Source organism: Equus quagga, chromosome 19, assembly GCF_021613505.1.
Source record: "Equus quagga isolate Etosha38 chromosome 19, UCLA_HA_Equagga_1.0, whole genome shotgun sequence".
Lineage (NCBI taxonomy): Eukaryota > Metazoa > Chordata > Mammalia > Perissodactyla > Equidae > Equus > Equus quagga.
In genome coordinates, this window is record NC_060285.1 from 38,258,764 (window position 1) to 38,281,447 (window position 22,684).

Genomic DNA, 22,684 nt, shown 5'->3' on the forward strand with positions numbered 1-22,684 from the left:
TGTAGGAACCTTATGAAATATACAGGATAAATGTTATAACAACAGGATATTGATTTCCTTGATAATCTAATCAAGGTAGACTATGGACCATAGCACTCTCTGTGTTAATGAAATCAACTCCATTATAATGTGATAGCACATATCATTTTCTATAAGAGGTCAATTCCACTTTTCCATGAATATCTGGATATTTGTTAGAATCCCAGTTGTTTTAAAAGATATTAATTTAAAAGCTGATCCTAATTAATTTTTATCTAGGCTATAGATGACTTTTAAACATGGAGAAGAAAATAAATTGAGTAACTTCAATTAGAATACAAAGAGCCCTGTTGTATTAATGAATGAAAATGAATAATCTAAAATTAAGATATCAATTTTAACTGAAAGTTTATAGTCCTAATGAGTTATTAGATTGTTCTCATATGGTTTAAAGATTCCTTTATTGCAAAGTTTTCATTAGTGGGACCAGGATTAATTAGTGGTATCAGAGTAGAAGCTACATTCACTGCATTTGCCACAGCATTCAATTGAAGCCCTCATAAGGTTGAATGATCCCCTGAGAACTCCACAGATGAAGGCTGGCATGCAGAGGTAAGAACCACGCCACTCCTCCCCTTACTGGAGTGCACCTGTTGCCAGTGGGTCCTCCTGAGAGCCACCTAGTTGTGGTCTATATGGTGAGTAGCTCAGGAAGGCAGTAGGACAAAACTCAGGATAAATTGCTTGTTATATAAGGCAAACAGAGTCATCTACCCAAAATAATTTGGTGTGAAAAATAACTCCTGTGAAATATATTGAACAATGTCTTAAAATTCTCATTATTTTGTCAATAAAAATGTGCAGAAATAAAGAAAATGAAATGAACGTTTAAATAATATCCAAAATAAACAACATGGGATTGTACGTGGCAATATATTATCCATTTCTCTAGTTTTGTTAAATGCCGTAGGCCAAGAATGATGACAATAAAACAATAACCTTAAATTGTGGATTCAGTTTAGGAGCACCAAAATTGTCTTGACTTGAAAGAAGACAGAAGTTCTAAATTTGTCTAATTGTATAATATAAGAATAGAAATTTGCTGGTCAGTTGGGTTGGTTGAGAAAATGCCATTAAGACCAAACTCAAGGGCTGTAGTCTGATGAGGGCCAGGTCACTCTGCTGTTTTTGACAGCCATCCATAAATCTGTATGCATGTTTTGGAAATGCTTAAGAGCAGGTTTGGGTGGAGATGGGGAGAAACTTAAGGTCTAATGGAGAAGACATATAGAGTTAAGAGTCTCACAGAAACACAATGCAAAAATTTTAATACAAAAAAAGAGTATTTTGCTCATGAGTATGCATCTCTTTCTTTAGTCTGTGTACTGAAACTACATATACATTAGCATTTTCATTTGAAATTAACACAAAACATAATTTTTACGTTTTTTAAACCACAAAATATTATCAAGAGTTAATTGTTCTCTGAAAAGAGGGAGAAGTACAAAATTCCTGAATAGCTGCTGCCCTCTAACGGTTAAATACTTGAATGATTTATCTGATGAGTGCACCCCCAATCTTGTGTGTGTGAGTGTGTGTGCAGGCACATGTGTGCATTTAACTCACAAGTTACTGCATGTTAGCTTCCACACAAACAAAATCTGGAAACTTTTTCAAGTGTTGATGTGTTTGTAAAAAAATTGTCTTCTCAATAATTACAATCTCTAAATATAAATGAAGACATTTAGCCAATCTGGTGTGGGCCAGGAAAATATGTTGTGAAATGGAACGGTAACATTTTTTTAATACCCTATAGTTTGTTTAAAACTGTGATGCGCTTACTATATACAAATAAAAATGTTTCTTTAGGAGAAATACTGTCTTAATAATTTCAATATATGCTGGTAAATTAGTATTATGCACCTTCCATGAATCCTCACTTGTTTAGAACACCCTTTTGATTATATACACATTTTGCTACAAGGATTAGGGACATGAATTCCTCTGAACATTATTCTATAAGAAAAATATGTTCTACATTAAATAACACGAGTTAAACAATGTTAAATGTGTTTGTTTGCCTTAAGTTTTCTTGAGATTTTGCCAACATTCATTGTGACTCTCTAACAGGTTATAGATACTGCATGTAATGTTTCCTAATCTGGCTTCATATTCGGTCCCTCTCATTATGAAGCTTGCTATGGGTTTAATGTTCTGAGGAACACATGTTCAGAATATATTAGGTAGTAATCTAAGGAAACAACATAAATTAAGTAAATATAAGCCAAATAGCTTCTAATAGAATGTTCAACCAACACAGTGAAATTCACGAGCAAAACAAAAATACCTCATTAGCACATTAAAGGAGATGTTCTTACCTTCTGGAGGAGTGAATATTGAAGTGTTTGACTTGGGTCCAGTCCCTGCACTGGTTTCAGCCGCAACGTACACATCATACATGGTAAATGGTGTCAGGTTAGTGAATGCAAACTTAAGGTCTTTTGTGCTATTATCCAAAATCCGACCTGCAAAAAACAAAAGATACCTGTGGATTATTTTCTGATGAAGCATGTAATCATTCTCACATTTAAGTATAGAGCCAAGGATGGCAATTAAAGTGTTAACCTATGCACTAACTTTTGTTATCATAATTTCAAAACTGAAAATATTTTAAACATTTAGCTTAGTAGTGCATACATATCAACTTAATTAAGACAATGGAAACAATATGAAAGTCTTTCAGTGTTCAAAATGACTTTTATTGAATCATAAGGTCCTATTCAATTACTATGCTATTTTCTGACGCATTTAAAAGGAAGACATTAGAGTTTACTAAGATAAAAACAATGACAGTATTTTATACTCAAATTTAGTCAATTAAAATGCTAAATAGTCTCATCTTCTATAAAAAGATATATTTAGAAAATATTTCTGGTTTAGTTTCTGAGTAAAATTCTTTAAATAATCCATCATCAAAATTCCTTAAATCCTCAACTTTGCCTCTGAATAGCTCTTTCACCTTCCTGCTCTTGCTGAAACCTGGCTCTCCCCTAGGAACACTGCTTCTGTTGCCCTGCAGCTACCCCAAATGGTGGCAGTCTAATCTTCCCCACAGCCCTCAAGTGACTACGACTTCAGGTGTGGTATGTGTACTCCTTGCTCCTCACTGCCTGTCTTAGACCAGTCCAGCTCTCTCCTTATTAAAGCTCATAACTTGAAATCTCATGTCATCAGTGACAGCCACTAGTCATCTCTGAGTAGTCATCTTCCAAGCCCAGGATCATTCTGGGTGATTTAGCTCCTGCTTCAATGTCACTTTCTTCAGGGCTATAATCTCAATCTGTGGTGATCTCAATATCCCTAGAGATAATCCTTAAAACACTCCAAGCTCCCTTTAAATAATGTAGTCCTCCACCCTATCTCAGCCACTCCCTCATGGTCATAACTTAGCACTATTACCAATAGCTGCAAATTCTCTAGAATCTCAGTTTCATGCAACTCTCTCTGACTACTCTTTCCTATCTCCTATTCACTTATTCTAGAACCCTGAACCAATAATTCTTTATATCCATTGGGACATCCAATCCATTGATCTTACCACCTCTTTTATTTTATTTTATTTTATTTGGTCCCTCACCACTTGATTTCCACTCTTTATCTACCTTCAATGTCATTGTCAATTATAATCAATCGCTTACATAAGCCTTCAATTCCCTTGTCCTTCTCTTGCTGGAGGGAGCTGAAGGAAAACACAAGTACGCACTGATGGATATCACTTTATTCACTACTGCCACACTTCAAATGAGCCCTAAATGGTGCCTAGCACCACACGCAACTTCACTAGTCTTTTCTCTACTTCTCTACTTTTCTAGATGATTATTTTACACTTTCTCTTCCTTCCTCAGACTTCAAACACTTTCTGCTCCATCATCACTCCCAGTTGATGGTCTTATTCCTCATTACACTAAAAAAATTATATCAATCAAGGAGATCTGCCACAGACTCCCGCCAACACAATTACCTATTTACCACCATCTGTACCCATATACTCTGCCTTACAACCTGTTACTATGGACAAACCATCTGGACGATTATCTCAAACCAATCCCTACACTTGAGCAAAAGATCTCAGCTTCTGCCCACATAAGACATTTTTCCAGTAATTCTTGACTTTCTTATATGATTAAGTTTTCTTTTTTATTTATTCTGATCAGCAAATAAACATGCTGTATTTGTTCCTTCTGAAAAGAAACTTGTTAATTCTGCCTATCCCCACTCCTACTCCCCACTTCCATTCACTGCTTCACTTTGGAGAAAAACCCAGGAGCTGTCTCTTATCCACTGCTCCAATGCTTTTCTCTCATTCTATCTTAAATCTACTCCAATCTGGCATTTACCCCAAATACTCCATCATAATTGCTCGTGTCAAGATCACTAATGACCTTCATGTTGCTAAATGGAATAGTTACTGGGTGCAACTTACTTGATTTATCAGCCTCACAGATCAAAAAGTACCTTGTCAAAGTCTTGGAAAATAATACTAGATAGAAAAGGTGTGTTTGGTTTCTATTTGTGTGTATTGAAGGGGGAGGGAGAAAAAGGACTACCTTTTTTTTTAGGAACTGCAAAAATTTCAGAATTTTAGGAACACAAAGTACTTCGGGATGAGAAACAAAAGTTACTCATGTGATTCGTGATAGATTATGAGTAATCTCAAAATGAAAAATTTGGCCCTTTATCTATTTTTGCTTTCTTCCAAATAAACGATAATAGGTGAGTTTATGTTAATTCATTACTATTTGAAATAAACCTTTCATAGAACCATAGGATCTCAGACTAGGAAAGAATTTTAGAGTTTACTCAATTAACTTCCGATAATATAGTATTTGGCCCCTCAAAATATCTGACAAGTGGATGTCCAGGTCTTGCTTGTCCACAAAGATGGAGAACTCACTACATTATAAAGTTGCCCAAATTATTTTTAGAGAGCTCTGATTTTTAGAAAGGGATTCCTTGTTCTAGGTAGAAATCTGATTTAATATAACTGAAGCCCTTTGTTCTTCATAAATATATTTGCAATCAGGGTAAGTCAAGGGCCTCCTGTTCAAATATTTGAAGACGTTAATCTCCTTTAACATTTCTCTTTTTGAAGGGTTATCTCCTGTTCTTTCAGCTTCTTCTCATGAAATATGGAACATGGACCATGTTTTGCCACTCTTATACTTATTTACGGTTTTAAACAAAAAGTTCAAACAGCCTCACCTTCCTTATTACTTTTCTAGTCTTTGCTTTAATTATAGAGTCTTTAAAAAAGAATTTGATACTTTCAAAAAGTTTGATAATAGTAACATATTTTATACAATTCTTACTCCAAAAGGTAGCACAAAACTGATTAAGACTTACCAGATGGTCCATATAATTCAACTCTGTAACTAAATTTCCCTGTTACTATAGTTGGCGGGTCCCACGAAATTGAAAACGATCTTCCTGTAATGTTGCCTGTTATACAGTTTTGTGGCGGTCCTTCAGGCACTAAAATTATTATTAAAAAATGAATAAATAATAGATATATATTTAAAATAAAATAGCATCATATTAAATACATATAATAAAACGCAAAGTCCAAGACAAAATAAAATATCACACTAACAGCAAAGAGTTTCTTTTAACTTAAAAAAAAGGAAAAATAGAATATAGTTGAAGAATTTGAATAAGATATGCTGGATCATTAGATGAACTGATTTGCAACAATTACTAGTTTTATGCCATACATGATTGCACGGGGCGTTTCATTCCTATATAGTTCCTCATAGTTACATTGTCCTGCGACATTTATATTGCATTCAACAAGGCCTGGGTATCTGGCTTAATAAACACTCTTCCTCTGGTGTACACAGTAGAAGGGTCAAGGAAAGGACTCAACCTTCAGAACATATTGGGAACGATCTTTACTTTTTCTATCAATATTTGTATTTGGTTCTGAGAGGAAATTTACCACCTACAGTTAGAAGATTCTAATATAACACTAGTAACAAAAAATAATGACATTTAAAATAGGCTATTTTTCATAGGCGGGTTTCTACATTTTACTCTTTTTTTAACTGAAATGAAACATTTCAAATATTTTTTTCAAATCAAACTTTTGTCTACCAAGTTTCACTTTGTGTGACCTTCATGAAATTATTGCTTTTTTTTTTTTATTGTATAAGAGAAGTAAGGAGAATGTAAGAAGGAAATAGTACAATTCAAAGATGGTTATTCAAATCAAGAAGAAAGAAACTTATATGTAACGAAATGATACGACCTGATAGCTATGTCATCAGAAAAAATACTGTGCTTTAGTGAAATTACCAGTAATAGCTTCCAGTGACCGCAAAAACTACCAATCGCAGGTGAATGTCTAATACTATATGTTTAGTAGGGTCGTATGTAGTATGGTTTTATATACACCTGTATATATATAAACTTATGTGGATGCGGACATAATACCGTAATTAAATATATAAATATCCATACTAGAAATATGTATTCTTAGAATTTAGTAGTAATAATAATATCTAATTATACTGATTTAATAATAACACCATCTCCATAAAGAAGGTACTATTACGGTCCCCATTTTTCACAGGAGGAAACTTCAGCTCAAAGAGGACCAAATAGGGATATTTTTCAACTACTGTTTCTGTCTGACACTGAAATGTTAATCACATGATATTGCTGCTACTGCAGGTGTTATCTCCACCTTTGGTAATAGCAGTATCAGTGAGAGAAGGGTCCAGATGATTGTAGAAGACGTAGAAAGGCAGAGATGATTTTGAAAAATTGCTGAGGTCACAGAGTGATGAAAGCTGATGTTAGGATAGTGGTTATTAGCTCAAGAATCCTGTCTTTCAAACCTCCTTTCTCCTTTTGGATGCTTCTGTTAGTATTATAAAAGAGCATTAAAGTTAGAGATGCTCCAGATGGAATGCCTATTATCTATTATTAGGAGGGAAAACGTTATTGAAAGGAAAGAAAGGTCTTAACAAAAAGATCTGTATAAAAAAAGAAAGATTATTCTATAAATAATTTAACTCTTTTTTTTCTACAAAAAAAGATGAAACCATACCTGATTCTGGCGTTCTGACAATCGTGCTATCAATGTAACCTGCTTCAGTTGTAACAGCAGAAACTTCAAAAAGGTACGTCGTGTAAGGTCTCAAATGTGTCACTACAAAACTGATAGGCTCTTTCCACACAGAGCTAATCTTACTCCGTGCCAACGTGCTCAATGAATATGTGGTACGGGATGGAGGTGTAACTCTACCAAGAGTTGGAGGAGGGCTGGTTGTACTCCATAAAAAAGATTCATTATTCTCCTAGTGAATAAAATAAATATCAATGAAGAAATAATGTGGTATCTGTTGGTGAACATGAGAAGCATAATTCATTTTTTTCTTTATACTACAGGTATTATTCTTAATTTGTGTTTGTATGTCTATGATTGGTTAAGATTTTAACAGATTAATTTACCAATTCAAGTTATGGACAAATTTGCTAGATTTTAATTTTACCCATTTATTGTCTATAGTTATACCAGTATCATACCTGCCTACAATTTTAGAAAAGAATATATTTATTGCATCCTTTATACCTTAATCTTTCTATGAGTAGGATTTCAGATGGCTTAGAAGAAAGGTAAAACTGCAGTAAAATCATTAGTAAGAACTTTAAAAATTCATGTAAAAATGCAAGAGCCAAAGAGATGAAATATTTTACCTTTTGTGAAATTTCAAGCGTAGGTTACCTCTTATTGTTACTACCATTTTTGTTCTCATAAGTACTCAATAGATAAAGCCAATAGAATACGTGTTGTGTGTGCATATGTGCATGTTCGTATATATTTTAAATATATCTTAATTTTAAAAAGATTTTGAGACTTCGATAACTTAAAGCATTTAAAACAAAAGTAATTTTGCTTGACTGCTTCTCCATCAATAAAATCACAAAGATCATCAAAATTATTTTTGTAAAAGCATTATTACAATACTTCTAGGCACTTCCCATCAATGACTAGAGTAATAACAAATTCACCAAAGATAATGCACCACAAAAATAATCTACTTGCATAAACTTAACCTTGGCTGTTCCCTCCACCTCCCTCCTGTCACATGGAAGTCACTTTTTTCCAATGAATTCAACACTTTGCTACTTCAGAGCTTTATAAAGTATCCACCCAGAATGGGGCCCTCACACAGTCTCCACCTGTCCTTACTCCAAGGCATCATTAGTGCTCCTCAAATTTGTGAAGTCTTCCCAGGGTTCCCTAAGTAATTTTGATATCGCGCTCTTGAATTCTCAAACCCTTCTCTTATTCTACCTTGAGTGTAGCCAATTGTGTATAACTTGATACTATAACCTAATACTATAAGGAATCAAAGAGCTAATAATAAACTTTTCTGTGAAATACACAGTATCCAGATGCCAGAAACTTCAAGACATAAGTTTGCTTCGAATTTTTGAGACATAAGAAGTGTTCCACGATACTTACATTACATTCTGGCAATTTCCCAGTCAAAATGTCCTCTACTTTGATGGAGACATCTTTCACTACTATCCCACTTCTGGCGTGTTTGACACTAATCTTGAAGCTGGTAATTTTGCCATTTGGTTGCCGAGGTAAATACCAAATCAGGTTTACTGCTGAATAGTTAAAGGCCTCCACCGTGAGATTCACCACTTTTCCTGGAGCTGAGAGGTGAGGAGAGGAATTGAAGGAGAGGAAAAACACTGTTATAAAGCTTAGAATGGTATTTATATAATTTGGGGATGCTACATCTCCCATGTTATACGAAATTAAATATACAATGCATTGGATAAAATCTACTTCCATGAGACTTTTTGAAATATATTTAATTGACTTTTGCCTAAAATAAAGAACTGGAAATTGTGCCCATAGATTTGTGTTTAAGAGGCAAATAAGGGGCCGCCCACTGGAGCAGCAGTGAAGTTCACAAGTTTGCTTCTCCGCAGCCCGGGGTTCGCCAGTTCGGACCCCGGGTGCAGACATGGCACAGCTTGGCAAAAGCCATGCTGTGGGAGGCATCCCACATATAAAGTAGAGGAAGATGGGCATGGATATTAGCTCAGGGCTAGTCTTCCTCGGCAAAAAGAGGAGGATTGGCAGCAGTTAGCTCAGGGCTAATCTTAAAAAAAGAAAAAGAGGCAAATAAGCTTTACTTCAGGATTATTTGGCCAATAGACCTATTGATGAAATATTCCAAGTAAGTCTGAAAAAAATTCAGTCAACAGTTGTTTGTGATTATACAAATAAATTTAAATAATGAATCTCTTACTTGCTGAAATGTTTTGGAATTATGCATATTCCTTAAATAATGAAGAAGTGGCAAACTGAAACTATTATCCAAAAAGCACATTTCCAGAATGTATATAAATATCTAGTATATAACATAAACTGCATACCACTCAATAGGTTGTTGTTATATTTTGAGTTGTATACATCCACAAAATCAAGTCTCATCAGAATTCATGATACTTTGCTACCAATTATTAATAATCTGCATAATAATAATCTGTATGCTATTTTAGTTGAGATGAGACAAAGAGAAGGCCAAGAATGAAGGAAAATTATGCCCACTAATTTCAAGGTAAGTTATGGAAAACTGACAGAGTAAATAATCAAGATCCTTTAGAATATAGAACAAACATGGCAAGTCACTATTGAAAGAAATCAAAGCAAAACATGACCTTTTTGGGGTAAAACAATATAAGTGATAGTAGAGGTGCCTAATATTAAGAAATCAGAGAACTAGAGTGTAGGTGTACATTGTAGAGAAGAATGCCAAAATATGATTTGTAAATGAAAGCCATATAAATTACATGAGAAAGTTAGGTTCTGGGAAAGAGGGCTGTATGTAAATGATGAGTTAAATGGTAGAAATTAAGAAACGTAAGGACAGTTCCATTTTAATGGAAAAAAATAAAATACAACAACTTGGGGAGTGATTAATCATTAATAAGGGATGAAATAATGGATGTAAATATTTTTCTTCAAGGGAATCTGATAAATGGAAGTAATTAAAGCTTAAGAAGGATAATGACAATATGATAACTTTCTTATACTAAAGATTTAACACTTGAATTTCTTTTAGGTGGATAAAATATAATACAGCGAAAGGAAAAAATCTGTTAAATATATAATGCTATGAAATTATAAGAATTAAAACTTTTATCATAAATCTTAATCATACTTTTAAATTTCTTACTTGTGCAAACTATGCACATTTTTATAAGCATGCCTGAAATATATATCAGTAACAAATTTCAGACAAGCTGACACATTTCCAAACGGGCCTTAATAGTCATAGAGGACTACTCAAGTGCAGAGAAGTTTGAATTTTAAGGAAACCAAACCTTTATCAAATTTCAAAGCATGATTTTGAAACACTAAATAGATAGAAATTAATTAAATTTATTAAACATTTAGTGAAAAAGAGGGCACTTTTATTAATTTGCTTGAAATTATTTTTGTCTCAATAAAATGTGTCTCCATGTGTTTTCCTTTTGCGCCTTCATGTGTCCGAAGACTAATCTTGGCTCTTTTCTGTACTCGGCAATTCTTCCCCTATTTTAAATATTCTAGCTTCTACTTCTGGACTTCTATGTACTAAAATCTCACCATCTCTTGATTTTTATAGAGTGAATATATCCATCTTGATCCAAGTAAAGATTTGACATGGAAATACCAAAAAGTTATGCTTATAGAGTCATTTCATCTTTCAGATAAGAGGCTTCCACACACTTTGAGGACATATCTAGACAAGTGGCATGCATAAATTATGCAAGTATATGAAAGTGCCTACAACTTTCAAAGTGCAGACTGTACAAAACATACATTTTTGAGACAAATAAAAACTTCTATAAATCCAATATGGAGACTTCTAAAAGTATTTTCCTACATTTCTAAGGATCCATCAGGTTGGAAATGGAGGTACAAGAGATATTTCTCATATTTTGAAACTAAAATAAATTCTACATTTGCTTGAAATAATGCCGCATGGGAAGTTAAAAAGTTGAGATTTTTGCGCTTGTGGATGGAATATCAACTCAGATTGGTATAACTGGTTAACTTTATATTCTTCCTAGAAGTATTTTGATTCATGGGGAAAAAATTACTTCTGATTTAATAATAATACATGCAGTTTATGTATTCCACAGAAATCTTCATTAAATTTGAGTTCTGCGTAGCATAATTAATAAAAAGAAGTACTTGGGGGAAAAATTGGAGATCAGTGATCTAACCAAATTTATATTTCCATCACAGTTTTACCTCTACATTCACAAAAAGAGAAGGAAAGACAAGGCAAGAGCAATTACATAATTATGCAGTTTGCCCAAGAACACACTGCAGGTCAGAACCAGAGTGAGGCTCCTGTTGCAGGACTATTTTCATTCCATCCCAGAGATTCTCTAGTGTCTCTCAAAGATAATTTGCCAAGAAAGCAAATAACTTTAGGAATTATGTCAGTTAGCAGAGTACAAAATACGTAAAGTTCAAAATACTGTCAAGTTGAAATCACAGTCTGCCTGTATCACACTTTATCAGACACTGTACCAAGATGAGTTAAAAAAAAGAAGGCAAAACTATTTGCAATGTCATTCAAAAATTATTCCAGCTATTTTCCCTAAAACTGAAAACACAAATAATAGATTTTTCTTTTATATCCTAGTGAATATGTAATTTTAAAATGATAAGTTTTCCACTTGATTTTTAGTTGTGTTAGTAATCTGAAAGTCAATATATTCAAAATCAACAAGAGAAAGTTAGACCTCATGAATCATTAATTTCTAATTTTAAATAAACTACGGAATTATCTCTTAATTCCTTCTATGGCATAGAGCATTTATTCACATACTTCTCTAGATGGGGTCTCAAATAGGAACAGAGCCACAAAGACTGTCCCATGTTTTTGTGGGGTTTTTTTGAGCAAGACTAGCCCTGAGCTAACTACTGCCAGTCCTCCTCTTTTTGCTGAGGAAGCCTGGCCCTGAGCTAACATCCGTGACCAACTTCCTTTACTTTATACGTGGGACACCTATCACAGCATGGCATGCCAAGCAGTGCCATATCCGCACCCGGGATCCGAACTGGTGAACCCCGGGCCGCCGAGAAGCCGAACATGCGAACTTAACTGCTGCACCACAAGGCCGGCCCCTCCCATGTATTTTTAACACTGACCATTGCATCATCCTTTCCAGACACATAGGGCCCATGTCAATTAATCCCTGCGGCAATGGACCACTGGAAGATTTTTATCTTTAAATATGTAGAACATTTATAGTTGCACAAAATTATAGAAATTGTTTTTATAGCACTTTTCACCAGCCTGATATATTACTTAGTAACTCACTTATTATTTCTCTTACCCCACTAGAACATAAGCGCCACAGAAAATGCTTGTTGTTGAATGAAGATACTATTGTTAGTTTAATCACTTTTCTATTTATTGGTTCTAAGTTTTTGCTACAAATAGCTGAATTACTAAATAAATAAAAGCATTTCCATTCAATAACAACTTATTTTCATCACAAAGTTTGTGTTGTACTAGGATAATATATACAGTAAAAAAATGAGTAAGTAAATGTGTTACATGGCATGCTGGTCCAATGAAGAAAAAGAAATTTGTTGAAAATAGAGATGGACAGAAGGAAAGAGGGGCTATTTTAGAAGGTGTAGTCAGGAAAGGTAACATGAGATTTACATTAACTGGAGGAGAGAGTTCTATGGATATGTAGTGAAAGAGCTTTCCAGGCAGAGGGAATAGCAAGTGCAACGGACCTGAGGTGGAAGATCAGTGTGGCTGGAGTAGATGGAGGGAGGAGAGAATGGTAAGAGATGAAGTCAGAGACGGGTAAGAAGATAAAGAGCATGGTAGGCCATGGGAAGGACTTAGGGACTTGTTCTGAATGAGATAGGAGCTATGTTAGGAAAAGAAGAGTAACACAGTCTGGCTCATGTTTCAAAAGATGATGTGGCTCTTGTGGAGACAGACAGTAAACTGTAGGCAGGCAAGTTGGAAACAGGAAAACCACTGAGGAGACGTTCAATTGTTCAGGCAAGAAATGACAATGGGTTGGATTAGAGTAATTAGGAATAGGGGTTTGATTCAGGATACATTTTGATATAATGCTGGGAGGATTTGTTGATAGATTAGAGTGTACTGAGAGAGAGGAATCAAGGGTCATATCAAATTTTTCCTCTCAGCCACTAGAAGGATGGAGGTGTCAAATTGGTGTGTCAGTGACTGCTTGTTGTAGAATAATATGATAACCACTAAAGTCCATATGTCCAAAAGTCTCATGTCATAAAAATGCTTATGATTTGATGTTAGGTAGAAAAGGCAGGATATAAACTTGCATAAATCACACAAGTCTACTTTCATTAATATACAGTCACATAGACATATATTCACGGGGGAAAAAAAGACCAGCCAGAAATGCACCAAAATGGTAACAGGGTTTTTCATTTAATAGTGCCATGAATAATTTTCACTTTGTTTTTAAATTTTTGTTTATTCAAAGTTTTCTAAGTTAACACTTACTGCCTTTATAATCAAAAATAACAATATATGTTTCAATGAATAAATTTACTATCCAAGAAGACTGTAAAAGTAATTCAATGACCATGCTGTTGAAAATTTTAGGCATTTTGGTGTCAAATTTTGCTTACATCCCTATTTATTTTAAATGACGAAAACTCACACTAAGTTAATTTAAAATAACTTAGAATGATTTAGGAAAATTACCACTTTCTGCAGTTTGGAAGAGAAATGGGTCACTAAACACTCCAACGCCAGCGCTATTTTCAGCAGCAACCTAGAATAGACCAAAAGAACTATGTTTAAGCTTTTTACTGTCTAATTAAAGAGAGTCTTAAATAATAAAACTTTGATTTGTCCATAAGATAAATGATAAAGGTACTTTCCCCTCTAATTCCTATAACTCCCAAAGTGGAAGGCAAATATGGAGCTATTCCATATTTCCATTTCCCCTAAGGGTATATTTGCAGCATAGTTTGAATCAACAGATTTCCCAGATTCCTAATGGAGAAATTAATAATCAAGTTTAATAGTCCATGGGTAGTAATAACAACAACAGTTACTGTTTATTAAGCAACTTCTGCGTATCAGGAAATCTACTGGGAATTTCACACATCGCATTTTATCCATATAATTAAAACATGAGGTGTGATTGCCAACATTTTATAGATGAGAAAACTGGTTGAGAGAGGTCATGTAACTTGCCCAAAATCACACAGGAATAAGTAGTAGAACCAGAATTTGGTTGAAGTCGTGCTTATTTCTAAAGCTCAACCTCTTTCCACTATTCATTCTATGCAAGACACCATGATTATTTCTGTAACAAATATGAGACCGTATATACAGTGTCTGCCTTGAGAGTTACAATCTAATCAAATAAATAAATAAATACTCAGGAAAACCACTTTTCAAATAAGTAGGTCTAATTAATCCTTTAAACTAAGTATTATAGAATTTAAAAGATGGGAAAATTATTTTTGACCTGAACGTTCTAGTCAAACATGCTGGAATAGGCAGAGAAATTGTCATACATGAGAACAAAACTCTTAAGCTCTTTCAAATGCCATAACTGGAGTCAGACAGCCTGGGTTTAAATTGCAGCTCTGCCAATCCCCGGGTGACTGTCTGTTCGCAATTTAACTGTTCCAAGTCATATTTCCCTTTACTTTAAAATGGGAATAATAACGTATCTATGTCATAAGATTGTTCTGAGGACTAAATGAAATAACACATGGAAAGTAATTAACAGGATTTTCCCCATATCATGTAGATTTGATATCTACATTTGAAGATATCAAATTTACCATGCCAAATACCCTTTGGAATTCTGCAATGCCTAACGTTTATTTCAAGAGAGTAAAGGTCACAACAATGATTTATAAAGTGTGGGATGAAAAGGAGAATAAGGGCTTCCCAACAGGCCTGAAATAAGAGAATTCTAAGGAATAAAAATTCCTACTCCATAAAAAGAGATCTAAGCAGAACTAGGTAGGCTAAATCACCTTTCAACCAGCAATAGCTTCTTATATCATATTAAAACTTAATCTTTATATATAACCCCCAATAGCATATCTTAACACATAAATTAATCTGAATACGTGCTTATTGATAGAAAATATCTAGACTATATAATTTTCAGATGTCAGTTAGAAAAAGGTTGCCTACTCTTTAACTCATGTTTCTGCAGTGAAATAGCCATCATAAATCTTTGATTTTGACCTCTGCATAAGTAAAAGTTTGCTTTTTACTTTTATCCTTTGGGGGACCCCTATTTTGGTATATGCTCTACAGCTCTTACTCTGTTTTTTGATTCTACAAACAGGCATACTTGCAATAAGGACAAAACCCCAGGCACATATCTCTTTCCCATCATTTCTGTCTAGCCAGATGGCCATCTCAGTTACGTAGTATCACATATTTACATGGCTTTTATAGATTTTTTCTCTATATTCAAGGCTCAAAGAACATATTGATGTCATGTTAAAAATAGGGAGGAGCAAGAAGATACCTGTATTCTTTACTGTCCTCTGGAAATATCATAGAAATCTCTTAAAAGTAAACATTTTCATATGGTCTACTTAATTTAGGACTGCTTTTTATATGCTCTTTTTAATAAAGTATTTAAATAAGATGTCATTAGATTTTGCATATTTAACATTGTTAAGGACTAAACATTTTTGTAAACATAAAAGACATGTAGGTGCTCAGGAAATATTTGCTGAATGGAACTGAACATAATCCATTGTTCTTTGAGAAACTGGTTTTTTTGAAGCTTTTGAACCATTATCAAAATCTCAATGACACATGGAAATACAACAAGATTAAGAAAAAAATAACAAAGCTAACTTTAAATTTCATGAAAAAGTAGAATATTTTCACTTATAAAGCCTAAATTACTTAATTTAAACTTGTTTTATGCATTTAAAAAGTCATTAAACTAAAGCTTTTTAAAATAGGCAAATTATGTAAATATACATAAAAATGAAAAGAGATGATATTTGTTCAAGTTTTAAAAGCCCAGATGGGCTCTGAGGCCATGACTCAGATGCTCATTCTTCAGTCACTTGCTGCATTCAGGAGCAAAAGTTTGACACAGTGGAACAAGCTCCTTCACTTTTAAAATGGATTAAATATTTTAATACTAATTATTTACAAAATAATTACCTTGATTTCATACGTTGTTCCAGGATTGAGGTTGGTAAGAAGGACTTCCAGACTGTCTGGCTTTGCTCTAACTTGTGTATATACTGTTTGCATCCATGGACAAACTTCCTTGTATTTCACAACGTAAGATAAAATTCTCCCACTTGGATTTGGTGGTGTATTCCAAGAGAGAAGGATCCCAGCAGATCCTACTCTTTCCCCTGCTAGGAAGACTGGAGGCCCTGGTTCTGTTTAAAAAACATCATGTTGTTAGAAGGTCAAATAATTATTATATTTTCACAATCATATGTAAGAAAAATATTTACAAATGTAGACTTTTGAAGTTCTAAAAGACTAGTGGTCTTTTAAATGTGAGTTTATCTTCCCTAGAGTTTTCTACCAAAAGAAAAAAAAGATTAAATGCTTTGGGGAATACCAAAAACATTCTTTTATAAGAATGTAAAAAATGGAATGCTAGTAAATACTACACGCCAAATATACTTTTAATGCCAAGTCATTTTTAAAATAAACTTACTTGATGCAGGGCTTACACACAAAAACTAAGAAAACAAGCAACAGTCTTACAAACTGAATAATTCTTCTAGAGCAAGTACAGTGAGTTTAATTTCATGGTTCTGTATTATTTAAATACTACCACTGACAGTCACTCTGACCCATGTCACAAGCAAATATAGAATAATTATCTTTGCACTTGGAAAGCAAAAAGAAGCTAGAGAACCAGTAGAATGCAGGGTCTAAAGAAATCACTTAAGTTTCCATTTTGCTTTAATTATTCAACTGTTTTCATGCATATAATGCACATCTTGTCAATACAAGTATTCCCATCCAATAGATTTACATTGGCTCCAAATACTTCATAAAAAAGATAATTGAAAACATATACTCACTTGTCACGTTCGTTGTCACTATTCTACTAACAGGTGAGCTGTATGTTGTAGCAGAAATGGAAGAGATGGTTACTTCGTACCTAGTACCAGGAAGAGCATTGAAAACATCAACCTAGAACACCAAAAACCAATAATTGTGTTAAATTCTGGAAAGCCAAAATAATAAATTTATCACAATCAAAAAACAAAGCAACACTTCACTATACAACTCCGCACTGTTTAAAATATCACAACACATCCTGTATTACTGTAAAATATAAATTTCTTATATGACTATTTACCAAATAACACACAATAAAAACTTACAAAACATACTGTTATCAAAGGCTAAATCAGTACTTCCATCCTAGTTCATTGTCATAAGAAACAGCTATTTAAGAGCCTTAGGAAATCTACAGCCCATTGCTTAGCCCTGGTTTTTTAAGAGTGTGTATGAAATACCTGTGTATCTGAAGTTCCAATAAAAAGTAAAAGAAAAATGATAAGAAAATCCATCTTTATTACATTTTTCAGGCAGTGGAATCACATTGATGGCTCTGGAGAGAAATGTTGCCTGCATTAATGATTTAAAGAAAGATCCTCCTGGCAAGTACACAATTAATGAGCCTAGATTACTCAATAGCTCTGCCCTTTCTTTGTTAAACTATTCATGAACCCTTGGATGGCTGGCTGTAGGTTCAGGGTAGACTTTGAAAAAAAAAAGCACAGACGTTGCTAAGGTAACAGTCCACCCATGCTGAAACTTACACTCATCAATTCGGCATCAACGTTTTTGTCTTCATGTTATGCTTTTAAAAACTCTCAAAGGAGTAAGTTTTCATGGTGGATGAGTTTTTTAAAGAACTTTCCTGTTAGGACCAAATATAAATACAAGTCGGCTCAGCAAGTATGATCGTGAAAACTATACCTGATATTCTCCACCTCCAAGATCTCTGATAGTAATAAAGCCACTGTCAGGAACAAGATCCACATGAAACCTTTCCACATGGCCGGAGGGCAGGCTCCAGCGCAGAGAAAAGGAATGTGCAGAAATATTGAAGACTTTAAGTTTCTCGGGTTTTTCCGGTTCTGATATTGAAAAATAGAGGTTTAAAATAGCGTTATTCTCCTAAATCTTCAAAGAAAAAATGAAAATTGATAGTCCAAGAGCCAGGTTTTAAAATAACCACATGTTGGAAAGCATTGAGTCCTTTAAATTATCTCTAGCTATACGTAGGTATTAGGAACATATATCCTTAACAATATCTAGTTTTTAAATTTAATTACCAGAAATATTAATTTATGTATTTATTTATGGGATATTCCCTATCTATTAAAATCTGTTGGTCGACCAGATTGTTCTTTGAAGCTTATGCTCTAATTGAAAAATTGAATCAATTTAAAGCAAAGTACAAACTATTTATGCAATGATTTACCTGGATACTTCCCAAACGGAAGATAATTGGGAAAAACTATAACCAAAATGTGCCAAATATTTTAAAGGGTGTGCATTTCTGATGAATATTTAGTTAGGTGTTTCTTTAAAAGAGAAGATAAGTTAGGTTTTCATATTGGAAAAGAAATATGATAGTTTTTAAATAATAAGTACTAATTGTCCTAGCCATTTCAACCATATTTTTCTACCTTTGCTTCCACTATTTCCAGTTTTGTTTACGCTGCCTGTACCTCCGTGAAGGGAGTTTTCTACATAAAGTTCTTGTGATTGTTTGCCAGTGAGTCAGGTTTGCGCTCTGCCTTATCTTTAGTGCAGATTCCAGGCAAACAATATAGGGGGCGGGAGAGAGATTACACAGCCAAGCATGTGAAAAACAGACCTGATCCAGACCTGATCTAACACTATTTCCAAAACAAGGGACTCTGGAACTAATCACTCAACTCCATTTATCATTTTAAACACCTCCCCCACCACCACCACCACCACCACCAAGGATGGTTTGAAAGTGGATATATAGAAAAAATAAAATGTACATTTCCCAAAAAAAGTGACAGGGCACATTGCATAAAATGGAAATCTTAACACAATGGGTCAATCCCTTGGTACACTTTCAGGGGGAGAGGGATTAGTTTTAGAATCGTTTTTCTTTATCTCTTTTGAAAACTTCCTTTAATGCTTATAATATAACCTTCTCTCTAGTACCCAAAGCTAATATCGATCAATTAATTTCCAACATGACACTCTCAAAGACACAAGCATTCTCTTGGCATCATCTCCAAATTGTCCATATAGTGAGTACCACAGTTTTAAAATAACTCTTTAAAAACACTGTAAACCCAAAGTGAAATATCGAGAAATATCCAGTTTGTGATGGGTAGAATTCCTTTCTTGTGCATGGCTGCTGGCATGTTTCCTGGATCGTTCTGCATTCTGCATTCTCAAGCCTGAGAGAAACGAGCTTGATTCTCCGCACCAGCTCACATGAAAGTAGGTATAGGTATAAGTCTAATATGACAAAAGTCCAAGCACCTACTACTCGCACTTGGTGACTTACATGAAGGCTAATACTATGTCCTCAAGGGTCCCAGAAAGTACTTAATACCCATGAAGTTTTAGACAAGGAACTAGAAAAAGACCTGTGATGAGACTTTGCAAGAAAAATGAAGATAGGAGAAGTGACGGGCTGCTTACTGGACTGAGAGGGAGATAGGATAGAGTCTCCTAGACTGTGGTTTAAGGTTACACACCGGAGAACTCTTGGCTAAGGATGAAGTATATCTCACCAAGAGGAGGAAGAATATATTTGTCTGGAAATTTGCCAATCTGATCAAGAGAGAAGGCCTGGAAGCTTCAGGACAGTTTGATAAAGACCTTTGGAAGCAGAGTGGATAGAAGCCCTGGAAATGGACTGAACTCAGAGTAACTGAGAAAAGCTAGCCTGGGTTTCAGGATCAAGTAAGAAAGAACAGTCTGATGATCACGCAGGCTACAATAAAGATTTTAGATTTTTTTTCCTCCCAAATGCAATGGAAAGCATTGAAGAATTTTAAGCAGGAAAGCAATATGACATTTAAAAAAAATTACTCTAGAATATGGTATATGAATTGGAGAGAAGCAAAATGGCAACATGAAGCCAATCAGTAGGATGTTGTGGTACTCTTGGTAGAGAGGAGGTAGGCTTGCCCTCAGAAAAAGGTAGTAGAGATGGAGTGACGCTTTGGTCATTGTGAAGGAGTGCAGCTTCCTGGATATGAGTTGGAAGCCTCAACTAACTGGAAGTAAACTCTATAATGAATACATGACTTGAACTTCATGGAATTTAACTCCAAAAAGGTCAGAAAATATGAAGCAAAAATATAATTCTTAACCTAATGGTTACAAACCAATAAAAATCAGATTGTGAGGTGGATATGTTTGGAGTTCTGAGAGGAAAAAAAAATACTACATTATGTTCAATTTAATTAGGGCTAGAAAAAAGAATAATAGGCTTAGCTGGATTTTTCTTTTGACCAGAATTTGTAAAAAGTTAATCCTCAGAACCCTAAATCCTTAGAATTTAATAGATGTCCTGTGATCAAACCACTTTGTCAAATAATTTCTTTTTTAATTTTAATAGCTTTCTATTTTGCAGGATATCTCACAGCCTTACATATGCCTAAATATGTGTCTGCAATTCTCTAAAGCAGGACTGTCCAATAAAATTAAAAGGTGAGCCACATGAAGAAAATAAATTAAAAATAAAATTAATTTTAATAATGTATTTTATTTAAGCAAACATATCAAAAACATCATTTCGCATTAATCAATATAAAATTATTAATGAGGTACTTTTTTTTCATCCTACATCTTTGAAATTGCACGTGCCTTTCACACTTACAGCACATCTGAATTGGGACTAGCCACCTGTCAAGGCTCGATAGTCACATGTCACTAATCCCTACATATTGGACAGTGCGGGGCTGGAGCATCTCCCAACTGTTCCCCTTGGCAGTTCAGTAAATTTACCTAAACTGCATTTTGAGAAGCTGAGAAAAAACAGACATATGATCCCATGACCCACATCTATAAAGGAAAATGGCTCAAAAGAGTCAGGAGGACCTCAAAAGAAAAATTCTGGTATGAACTACTAGCACATTAACCTTTGAGAAAGAGAGTAAGAGGAGATTCAAAATGGGAAAGCCAGCTACGTAGCGAGCTCCTCAGTAGATTCTGACTCTTAAAGAGTGTATTCAAAGTGAGGCCAAAATGCTACCTATCTCAGAACATGCACAAAACAGTTGCACAGGCCTATCCAAATGATAGCAAAAAACAAAAGCTTACAATTGACAGATATTTTTAAATAAAATACAAAGACTCAAAAAGTTTCATCGGCATTATTATTTGCTTTTATTTATACTTCCTATGTACCAACACTATATATGATAAGCTTTGTGTACCACATTTAAATATTTCCATGATTAAATAATACATTGGGTATAATACAGGCTATGGCTGATGAGATATTCATGCATAAGACATGTAAAATAATAAAAAATAATTCTTACCCAGTGTATGATACACTGTGCACTGTGCTAAGCACTTTCACACAGTGTTTTATTTAACAGTTGTAAAAATTCATAAGGAGATACTATTATTATTGCTGTTTAAAAATGAGAAAACTCACGTGCTCTGCTTCAGTGGTCTGGGGCTCAAGGGTTCAGATCCCTGGTGTGGACCCTCACACCACCTGTCAGGCCATGCTGTGGTGGCATGCCACATGCAAAAAATGGAGGAAGATTGGCATGGATGTTAGCTCAGGGACAATCTTCCTCAAGCAAAAAAAGGAGGATTGGCAACAGATATTAGCTCAGGGTGAATCATCCTCAGCAAAAAAGAAAAGAAAACTGAGGAACAAAGAATTTAGGTAGCTTCACCAAGGACTCAAAGCTAACAGATGAGTGGCAGAGCCAGGATTTAGATCCAAGAACAACAGCTTCAGTGCTCATTTTCAATTCCTAGGAGAAAGGCCCCCCTCTAACCTTTACAAAGTGGCTTACAAATAACAGCAGATCGAAAAATCCCACGTGAATTAATTAACATTTTAGAGAGGATTTAAGCACTAAATAGCATGATCTATAATTTTCCTTTCAAGTCTGAGATTATCAGTTGAAGTGACCACCAATTTAATTTCAAGAGACTCCATCTCGCTATGTCCCATGGCAAGGCAATATGTATTTCTCAAATGCCTATAGCTTCCTCATATTTTGGAAATGGGCTAGACATAAATTATAAATAAAATAAACATCCTCTGATAAATAAGCATCATACTGGGCACCACAAGGGTCTAAAATCAATTTTTAGTACAGGTAGTGTCACAGGTCCCGGAACTGGGTTACTGGATTCAAATCCTGGCTCTGCCACATAAATAAGACTTTAGGCAAAACCCTTAACCTTTCCATACCTCAGTGGCCTCATCTATATGGGGATAATAATACTCCTACCCCTCACATTGTTGTGAGAATAAAGTAAGTTAATACATGTAAAGTGTGTAGAAGAGGGGCTTGAACATGGTAAGAGCTTGGTAAATGTAAGCTGTGATTAATAGCTATTGTTACTTCTGCTATCTTTCTCTATAAATCATG

At 34.5% G+C, this 22,684-nt stretch overlaps 1 protein-coding gene across 1 annotated transcript in view; it reads right to left on the reverse strand.

Moving 5' to 3' along the window:
• Positions 1 to 22,684, reverse strand: part of PTPRQ (protein tyrosine phosphatase receptor type Q) — a 196,858-nt gene that overhangs the window by 171,402 nt on the left and 2,772 nt on the right. The window contains exons 2-9 of the mRNA XM_046646540.1: positions 18,036 to 18,196; positions 17,129 to 17,240; positions 16,242 to 16,468; positions 13,785 to 13,854; positions 8,510 to 8,709; positions 7,088 to 7,337; positions 5,383 to 5,511; positions 2,358 to 2,504 (exon numbers count right to left, since the gene is read on the reverse strand). Of these exons, the coding sequence (XP_046502496.1) occupies positions 2,358 to 2,504; positions 5,383 to 5,511; positions 7,088 to 7,337; positions 8,510 to 8,709; positions 13,785 to 13,854; positions 16,242 to 16,468; positions 17,129 to 17,240; positions 18,036 to 18,196 (1,296 nt within the window). The remainder of the gene's footprint in view (positions 1 to 2,357; positions 2,505 to 5,382; positions 5,512 to 7,087; positions 7,338 to 8,509; positions 8,710 to 13,784; positions 13,855 to 16,241; positions 16,469 to 17,128; positions 17,241 to 18,035; positions 18,197 to 22,684) is intronic.